General features: G+C 37.4%; 1 protein-coding gene across 1 annotated transcript in view; it reads right to left on the bottom strand.

Annotated features, from left to right (window-relative positions):
- LOC109229533 (14-3-3 protein 9) overlaps window positions 1-1,864 on the bottom strand; it is a 5,418-nt gene extending 3,554 nt beyond the window's left edge. The window contains exons 1-3 of the mRNA XM_019395003.1: window positions 1,685-1,864; window positions 731-1,037; window positions 527-614 (exon numbers count right to left, since the gene is read on the bottom strand). Coding sequence (XP_019250548.1) covers window positions 527-614; window positions 731-1,037; window positions 1,685-1,757 — 468 coding nt within the window. The 5' untranslated portion in view covers window positions 1,758-1,864. The remainder of the gene's footprint in view (window positions 1-526; window positions 615-730; window positions 1,038-1,684) is intronic.

The raw sequence follows: 10,780 nt of genomic DNA on the forward strand, positions 1-10,780 counted from the left end.
CGTACTTCTAACCCCCTACCCCACCCCCCCAAAAAAAAAAAAACAAGTTGTGACACATTTTCCACTGTTCTGCAATGGTCTTTGCTGCTACCAAATACCCCAAATTGCTACGAAGTGTAAAGCCAAAAGCAACCAAAGAAGCACTATTGCCATCTATAGCAGATATACTTTAAAACTTTGAAATAGACGCAAGGACTCATATTAAATAAAAGTTACCCCAAAGAAACAGAGTTAAACAAAAATGATTCAAGGGATTAACGCTCTCATATGTGACATTTTCCACCTCAGAACATCAACCCATTCAAAATCCCGACACTTCTTTTGTATCAAAGAACTCAAATTTTTTGGAGGATAAATGCATCAAAGAACTCAATCTTCAATGAGAGTGATATCTTTAAACAGTTCTAGAAATAATAGAAGATTTGTCACAAGATCAAAAGCTTAAATCAAGAATATGGGGGAAACATGAGAATTGACATTTGTGCCACTCTATTTTTAAAAGCCAGGTCGAAAGCAAACCATATACCTGATATGCTTTCAACGAAAGCTCTGCAACCTCTTTCTTGTCATTGCCCGATTTAAATTCTGCAAGATAACGATAATAGTCTCCCTTCCTACAGGCATAGACAATTCAAGCTGACCAAAATAAACAACTCTGACGTTCTAAATTTCCCAAAACAGCATATATTTTGAACTCAAACTGACAACACACAGAAGTAAGAACACGCACATCTTGTGGTAAAACACAGTTGATTCGCCTGCAGTGCATGAAGGAATTAGATGCTGATCAATGACCACCATGATATCGTTGCAAATGCTGGTGAGCTCTGTCTCCACCTTTTGTCGATACTCCTTGATTCGCTTGACATTTTGCTCATTTCCTCTAGATTCTTCCTTCTGCTCAATAGAGGATAAGATCCTCCAAGATGCTCTCCTGGAACCTACCACATTCTTATAACCAACAGAAAGCAGATTCCTTTCCTCAACAGTCAATTCAACATCCATATTTGCTACACTCTTCATCGCATCAACCATTTCTGTACCATAATTCATATTTCATTAAAATATTAAATTTTTAACCAATTAACATAAAACATGAAGCCTAATCACATTTTCCTTGCATTTAACCAAAGCACATCAACAAAAAGTACATCCGTGTAGAACTTCCAAGCCAACAAAGAACAATACATTTGCTAATATATTACTTCTAAATACATCAAAAGCACCAACTGTACAGCATCTCAACGAACAAAGTTCTTTTTTAACTGGAAATCGATTTTTGAAGGTTTTACGAGCAATTTAACATTCTTCAAGTGCATCAACCATCTCCGTACTAATCCTTAAAGGTACTAAAATCCTATAATGTAAATAAACAATTAGAGCCTAATTACATTATTATTGCTTTTAACAAAGTGGATCAACAAAAGTTAATCTGTGCTAAACTGCTGACCTAAGTCCTTTGCTAATACATGAAAGTTTAATACATCGAAAGCAACAAGTATAGCATCTCAGCGAAATCTAACATTCAATATCCTGACTAACAGAAATATCATTATCAGTTTTCATTTTTTGAAGGTTCTCTGAGTAATCAGTAATGCAATCACTCACACTCAAGCATATAATCAAAAGGAAAAGAAACATTAATAGATCTACGAAAAGAGAGAGACAGAGGAGAAACCCTAACCATCGTAGCGTTCGGCTTGCTCAGCAAGCTTAGCGACGTAGACGAAGTTCTCGCGTTCTTTGGAGGAAGCCATGTCCGATCTCTCAAATCAAAGGTTGTGTACTGACAAACGAAGGGAGATTTGCGCTTTTCCTCTCCCTCTTGCTTAACTTGGCTCTGCGTGAATGTGCTTACTCAACCACGATTTTACAGCAGGCAGACAGTGAGCGAAAAATTACATAGAAGGGCTTCCTTTTAAGGAAATAGCACTGGTTCTCCTTTAACTTTTGCTTTCTACTAAAATAGCCCCAGAAAACTTCCTAATCAAAATTTTCACCAAAATATTAGTACCTGATTGTCCTGCTACTTCGTGTCAGAAAAAAACATTGTTTGCTCAATGTCTAACCTAATAAATAATTATTAGATTAATCAATTAAATCTATAGAATTAGGCCACAATCGAATTCATCTAATTAATATAATTTAATTCTCCGATGATTCAAAGATAATTAAAATAAAGTAGAAAAAATAACAACACAAGTAATGATGCTGAAATTACAGTAAGTTAGCGTTTGGCTATAGATTCCCAAAGTTGTTTTGAAAAATTAATTGGGGTGATGTTTGATTTGAAGATGAAAATGTGTTTGAACATCAGTTTTCATAACATATTTCACTTTTCTTTTTGAAAAAATATGAAACATGATTTATACCCATAAGTTCTAAAAACTATCACAAATACCCAACAATACTTTCATCGATAACATTCATTATCATTATCACAAATCGTAGTCCTAAGCATAAATAAATTTGGTACAAAAGTATCATTTGTATAATGAACTACATAATACACTATCAGATGACCGAGAAAACGAATCAACATTATTACCAAATAATAAATTGTGGGCTCTTTTATAAAATACAAAAGTTTTGGGCAATTTTTAAGAAATGTAATAGTAATATTTTGGGCCATGGTTTTGGGATTTGAGTTTTGGGTATTGGGTTTGGGAATTTGCCAAAATATGGATAAAATTTATGAACAAACATGTACTTGCCAAAAAACATAGAAAAAAATTGACAAAATCTATGACCAAACGGGTCCTAAGAGTAAGAGGGGAGTAAAGAATTTCTTATTGAGAAATCTTCTATAGCTGATGAACAAAAGTGATGGTTGTAAAGGGGCAATAATTTTGTATATATCGAATGAAAGCATAAATATTGGAATGTGTTAGAAAGGTGGGGAAGTGGGGTACTTATTGGATTACATAGTTGTAATTGCCTCATGATATCTCGCCCACACCTTGTATTCGTTGTCCGTAGTAAGTTCAAATCCCATATATTAGTTTATCCGAAGTTGTAATGACCCGGGCGGTTGTTTTGAATGTATTAGCCAGCATCCCTTGTTTATTGCTTCCTCTGTGCTTTATATGTGACTTGTCGGGGTGTTTGATTTTAGCTTCGGGTGAGTTTCGGAGTGAAATGGGACACATAGTCCCTGAGATGGAGGTTTAAGTTGTTAGAGTTGACCGTAGTTTGACTTTGGTGAAGACGACTCCGGAATGGAGTTTTGACGGTTCCAATAGCTCCGTATGGTGATTTTTGTCTTAGGAGTGTGTCCGCTATTGATGTGGAGGTCCGTAGGTCGTTTCGGCGTGAATTGGCGAAAGTTGGAAAATGGAAGATTTTGGGAAGTTTGACCGGGAGTTGACTTTATTGATATTGGGGTCGGATCCAGATTCCAAAAATTCAAATAGGTTTGTAATGTTATTTATGACTTTTGTGCAAAATTTGAAGTCAATCGGAGTTATTTTGGTATGAATCGACATTAGTTTTGGAATTCGGAAGTTCACAAGTTATTAGGCTTGAATCGTTGCGCGAATCATGATTCCAGTGTTGTTTGATGTTGTAATGATCACCGATAGTTTTGAGCTCTAGTGCGCCGTGCGTTGGTTTGAGGCCTTGGGTAGCTTCACTTCATGAATTATGACTTGTACACGTAGTCGGAATTGAATTTCGGGAAGTTCAAAATTGTTTCGGAAGGCAAGTTCTAAATTCAAAAGCTTTAAGTTGGAAGAGTTGACCAAGGTTTGATTTTTGAGTAAACGGCTTCAGAATCAGGATTTGAAGGTTCTAATAGGTTCATATGATGATTTCGGACTTGGGCTTATGTTCGGGTTGAGTATCGGATGGTCAGGGAGCATTTCGGTGCTTATTATGAAAAGTTGGCATTTTGAAAGTTTAAGAATTTCCTGAGTTTTATTTGAAGTGGATTATGATGTTATCAATTTCCGTTTGAGGTTCCAAGCCTTGAAATAGGTTCGTATCATGATTTGTGACTTATGCGTAAAGTTTGGCGTCATTCTGGAATGTTTAAGTATGATTTGGACCCGTTAGTCAATGTTTGAATGTTTGAAAGTTTAAGAAAGGTTTCAATCTTTAATTCTTAGGTTTGATGTTATTTGGTGTGATTTGAGGCCTTGAGCAGGTTCGTATTATGTTTTGGGACTGGTTCATGTGATTGGATGGGGTCCCGAGAGCCTCGGGTGTGTTTCAGGACGAGTTTGGACCATTTCTCTATGTTGTGCAACTGTTGGTTTCTAGTGCGTTTGGTATGCATTGCGATCGCGAAAGGTTAAGTGAACTGATGGCATTTTTGTTCAACACGATTGCATAGAGAGAGCCGCGATTGCGGAGTTGGAGCAGGTTGTTCTTCACGTTCGCGTGGGCAGAGTTGCGAATGCGATAGGTTGTGGAGGTTGGCATGTTTGGGAGAGTTGGGCTATGCGATCGCGGAAGGACTCACGCGATCGCGGAAGAGAAAATCTGCGGAGGCTAAGTTTGGCCTTCGTGTTCGCGATAATGGGCTCGCGTTCGCGGAGGCCTGGGCAGGTCGTGCTTCGCGATCGCGAGTAGGTTATCGCGTTCTCACAAGGTAAATTCATGGGCAAGTTTGGTTGGCCTTTGCGATCGCGTGGAGTTTTGTGCGATCGCGAAGAAGGAAGTGCTAGGCAGTGTCATTTTAAAAACGAAGGTTTGGCTCATTTTACTCCATTTCTTCATGGGAGCCGACTTTGGGAGCGATTTTGGAGCACCATTTTCATCAACAACCAGGTGGTAAGTGATTTCTTCTCATTATGAGTTAAATACATGAATTATACATGGATTGGAATATGAAAATTAGTGAAAATTGTGAGATTTTGAAGAAAACCTAGAATTTGGTATTTTTGGAGTTTTACCACGAAATGGATGTGAAATTTAGGATAAATTATATATTTGAGTTCATGACGTTATTGGTAAAGTTTGTCTGCAAGAATTTTCGGAATCCGGCCACGTAGGCCCTAAGGTTGACTTTGTTGACTTTTCGAGCGAAGTTGAGAATTATTACAAATTGTTAAATTATTCGCATTGGAGTATATTTTGATTGTTTTGCACCTTGTTTGACTAGTTTCGGATCGATGGGCATTGGTTTGAGGTGTTAGAGAGGCGTTGGAGCCGGTTATGGAACTTCGAAGCGAGGTAAGTCTCCTGTCTAACCTTGTGAGGGGGGGAAACTACCTCTAGGTGATATAATTGTTATGTGCTACTAGTTGTGAGTGCTACGTACGCACGAGGTGACGAGAGACCGTACGTAGCTTAAGCATATTTATGTCCGGATAGACTTAGGACTTTATCTTGTAATATTTGAATTATTTGAACTCATGCTGCTGGCTTAATTAATTGAATTTATAATTGAAATTGATTATATATATATATATATATATATGTGTGTGTGTGTGTGTGTGTGTGTGTGTGTGTGTGTGTGTTTGTGTGTGTCAGGCCGAGCCTTATCACCTTAAGTTGCCGGCAAGTTATTTGAGAAACCGTAAAGATTATATTCACGTTGTGCTCATGCATTATATTATAAGCACGTGTCTCGTAATTCGATGATTTTCTTCCTTTCTCGTGGAGCGGGCTGAACGCCTCGGCAGTATAATAGATGCATCTATGGTTCATGTCGCTCGATCCTCGGTAGTGTACTGGATCGGGTTGTACGACCTCGGCATAATCGTGCGTTTTATTGCTAGCAGTCCGAATACTCATGAGATTTTCCTCCCACTGATACCTGGGATTTATTATGGTGTTCCTTATCCGTTGGTTACTGGAACTTAATATATATGAGCTGCTGAGGCTGAGAAATTCATATCTTTTAAAGAAAATTTTGGAAGATTATATAACTTACAGATTTACCCCATTATTGTTGTATGCTTCATATGTGCTTATGATTTATTATGTTGCTTTATTGGACCTCTAGTAAGTGTCGATGTCGACCCCTCGTCACTTCTTCTCCAAGATTAGGCTAGATACTTATTGGGCACGCGTTGATTTACGTACTCGTGCTAGACTTCTGCACTAAATGTGCAGGATCTCACAGGTTCAATTGGTGGTTATCTTGGCGCGTAGGCACAGCTGCTGAGGAGACTTTATGGCGAGCTGCATTCCAGGCTACGTATGGCAGCACGTAGATTCTCCATTGTACTATTTACTCTATCTTGTCTTACTTACATTCCAGGCAGATGTTTGTATTGTTATCGTACTCCATAGCAAATGCTCATGCACTTGTGACACCGGATTTTGGGATGTTCTAGATGTTGTTTGTGATTTTTGCTTAGCATTTACACAATTTTATTACCTATTCTATTTAAATTGTAAGCTTCCATGATTTTAATGCGTTGATTTCCTTATCTAATAAAATCCACGATTTCGAAAATAATAAAATGCACAATCAAGTGGTAGTTCACTGTTGGCTTGCCTAAGGGCGACATTGGGCGTCATCACGGCCTATAGTGAGTTTTGGGTCGTGACATATGTGATTTTACGCTTTGAGCATGTTCATATGATAATTTTAAGACTTGTTGGTATGTTTGGTTGAGCTTTCGGGGGCCTCGGGTGTAATTCAGATCACATTCGGCGCATTTCAAAACATTGAAGATTGCTGAGTCTAGTGCTTCTAGTTTCCTTATGCGCGATCACGAGTGGATTAACGCGATCGCGAAGAGTTGTTTGGCACTGGGGGAATTTTGCTCTATGCGATCGCGAAAGGATGTACGCGATCGCAGAGGTTTGGCTTGCAGTGAATCGCGGACGCGTGAAGGTGGTCGCGTTCGCGAAGAAGGAATGGTGAAGCTACTAAGGCAGTTGTGCTACGCGATCGCGTGGCCTGGGATGCGATCGCGATGTTGAGGCAGCTTTTTAATCGCGTTCGCGAGTGCTTTTACGTGATCGCGGAGAGTAAATTTGAGTTGGGCAGAAATTGTCTTACGCGATCGCAAATGGATTTCTGCGATCATGATGTGTAAATAACTGGGTAGCAGAACTTAAGTTTGAATCGTTTTTCACATTTTGGACTTAGAGAGCTCGGTTTGAGGCGAAATTTCAAGGGATTTTCAGAGAGATCATTGGGGTAACAATTTCTTACTTGATTTTGGTTAAATTACTCGAATATATCATTATTTTTATCATGTAATTAAGGATCGGAGTTGAAAAAATTGGAAAAAAGTGGTAGAACTTCTTAGATTAAGTTTTTGAGTTTGAAGGGCGAAATAATGTCGGATTTGAATAATTCTTGTATGGTTGGACTTAATATCGAATGGGTATTCCGTTTTTGAAATTTTTTTCGAGTTTCGAGACGCGGGCCTGGATTGACTCTTTGGGTCGTTTTTTCAATTCTTTGCAAAGATCGTAATTTCATTATTTGAATTAGTTTTCTATAGTTATATTTATAGTATGAAATTGTTTTGGCTAGATTCGAGCTGTTCGGAGTTGAAAAATTGAGGGAAAAGCCTTCTAGTGGATTTATTTAGTGTGGTTTGAGGTAAGTGGCTTGCCTAGCTTTGTGTGGGAGAATTTCCCCCGATTGGTGTTGCTTGTGATAAATGTGATGTGTAATAGCCATGTACGCAAGGTGATGAGAGTGTACATAGTAAAATGTGAAAATTACCGGTTTTTAGCTATGTAGATTCATTTCATGCCTTAATTGAGTTACCTTAACATGTTATAGTAATCATATTTAATATATTTTACATGTCTACTTGTCTTATCTCTTACTTGCTACTTGCTCTACATGCTTAGTTGAAATTCTTGTTTCCTTATTCTGTAGTCATTATTTAACTGTTGAATTCTTACTTGAAATTTGCTATTTCTTGGAATATCTTGTTGTTGAAGTTGGTATTAAGTTGCAAAGACCGAGATTCCTATTGAGGCAAAGTGTTAAGTTGTGAAATGTCATTCTATTGAGTTATTCTTCCTGTTATTATTATTGTTGAGACTTTGTGTATATTGTGGTTTAGTCGTGGGCTCCTTATTATGAAATTCTGTTATTGTTTGGTTTCTCTCGCAAATTGTGATATTGGCATTTGAGGTGCAATTTATAATGCATTGTGATATTGATACGCATGCGGTGGTACAAGGCCTGGGTGTTGAAACACATGCGGTGAGATAAGGTGGCTTGATACGCGTGGCTAGTAGGGAAACTACTAGAAGCATGCGGTGTGATAAGGTGGGCTAAAACGCGGGATGCTATTTTGGGAATAATGATTTTCAAAACTAAATATAAAGGTACCTGCGGTGATATAAGGAAAGATTGTGATTTATTTCGTGATTTGAGACTACGAGGCGGTACCTCGGTAGTGACCTTTGCTGACGTTTCCCCACTATTTTGTACTTGTCTTTGATTGTTGCTTCCTTAGCATACTACTAATTTCTCCGTGTTGCACTTTTGCTTAGTTCTGTGTAGCTAATCTTATTATACTATTCGTTGTTTCAATTTCATTACTGTCTTTATTACACTGCCCACATTTGTTCAGTCTTTTATTATTTTCCAGTAGGGCCCTGACCTGACCTCGTCACTACTCTACCGAGTTTAGGCTTGGCACTTACTGAGTACCGTTGTGGTGTACTCATGCTACTCTTCTGCACATCTTTTTGTGTAGATCCAGGCACTTCTTACCAGCCTAGGCATTAGTTGGGATTCTACTGTGGAGACTTCAAGGTATACCTGCCGGCGTCCAAAGGCCTCGGAGTCCCCTTCTCTCTAGATCTCTTATTTTATTATCCTTTATATATAGACATGATGTATAGGATTATCTAATATTCTGTCACGACCCAATTTCCCCTCTGTTGCGTTTTGTGATGGCACATAGTCTTAGGGACTAGGTAAGCCTAACATTTCCTGAATATGAACAATAATAAAGAAAATCTAACAGTCTCGATATAGAAATCTTTACAAAATTTATAATTTCCCAAAACCGGTAGTACAAATCATAAGCTCTACAGAGTTCACTACAACTTCTAATTACAACTGTTTAGAAATAAGTAAAACAGTGTGAATACAAAAAATAGGAAGGTGACTCCGAAACCTGCGAACGCTGCAACAGGTTTACCTCGAGTCTCCACAGCAACGATCCGCACAGCTACTAACGATCCAATACCTCAATCTGTAATGTACAAAAGTGTAGTATGAGCACACCACAGTAGTGCCCAGTAAGTATCAAAACTAACCTCGGTGGAGTAGTGACGAGAAACAGTCAAGACACCTACTGGTCTAATAAACTGAACAAGTATAAGTATAGGAACAACAGAACATGATATCTATATAAAAACTACCTGATATGGCTAACAATATAGAAATTTGCAATAAGAAAGGGAACAACAAGTAACAACGGAACACCATAATAAGGACACAGAAAAGTTAATGGAAACACAACCCAAATACGAATCACAAATACGGTAAAGACAAATAATAATTCAGCAACTACGACAGTTTTCACATCAAGCCTTAGCCAACAAAACTCCAATCGATTAGTCAAATCCTTCAAATATAAATCTTTCACCCATAAATTTTCAAATAGAAATCTTTAGAATATAATCCTTTCAAATAAAAATATTTTGAAATATACTTCCTTCAAATGACTATCTTTCAAACATAGTTCTTTCAAAATAAATACCTTTCAAATATAATCTTTTCAAATAAATATCCTTCGAATATAAGTAAGCCTTGATAGCATCCTAGGAAGCTCGAGTTTATTCAAGGACAAGGATGAAGCTTTGGAATCTGAATGAGAGACTTTAACAAGATGTCAAGCTAAAGAGTTGCAGAACAAGGTCATTAGACTTCAAGTGCAAATAAAGAAGTTGTTAATTGGGAGGAAGAAGAGCTCAAGGATAAAGGTTGTGAATTATCTAGGTGTTAGAATTATTTTATGGCTCAAATTTATGTCCAAGAAGAGGAGTATTGGATCCCAAGAGACATCCTTTAAAGAAGGTCCTAATCAGTCCACTTTTGGATCAATTTGGCACCTAAAATGTGTCCAAACTTGCAGCCCATGAAGTCCGACATAAAGCCACATTTTTATAACATAAAAGGGACTTACTTAATGTCCAAGAAAGGTACAATAGTCATGCTAGATGTTGAGTACAAGTTGGTGCGAAGTTGCTTGTAAATTTCCTTCAAGATTTTCAAGATTATATCCAAGATTGGTTTGAGACTTATTTCGATATATTATGGGACTATATTTATTGCTTTCCTAGTTAGTTAAGGTTATGTTTTCCTTTTTTCTAAGATTTTTGGAATTACTTTCCAAGAATGACTTGGTTTTTGCTTCCTAGTATTTTTCTTTTCCTAAAGTAGTTGGAGTTGTTGTCCAAAGTAGTTTAGGACTTTATTTCCTTGTTTTTTTAGGTACAGTTTCGTGACCCCCTCTCTATATAAAGGGGGTGTCTTCTTTGTTTTTAGAGTTAGATTATTTAGATTATTATCAATAAAAATTGTGAGATTTTTCTCGCACTCTTGTGTGTGGCTACTCTTGAATTTATTCTTCAACTTTCAAGATTCAACTTAAGGTGGTAAGGTTAAACCATTTTCGAAATCTTAGATCACTTCTAGGTATTCAAGAAAGGTGATAAGTTTAGGCTTATTGTTGTTCTAGTTATTCTGAAGGGTCGGGTTTCACAATCTATCTCTCGTTTTTAATTCTCTACCAAAGGCGATTAGTTCTTTGTTAGGTAATTGTTATTGTTAGGATTCAACTTCAAGAATAGACTTCTTGAATTCAAGAAACTCTTTCTTGAATTCAATCTATCTTTA

The sequence above is a fragment of the Nicotiana attenuata genome, chromosome 7 (genome assembly GCF_001879085.1).
Source record: "Nicotiana attenuata strain UT chromosome 7, NIATTr2, whole genome shotgun sequence".
NCBI lineage: Eukaryota > Viridiplantae > Streptophyta > Magnoliopsida > Solanales > Solanaceae > Nicotiana > Nicotiana attenuata.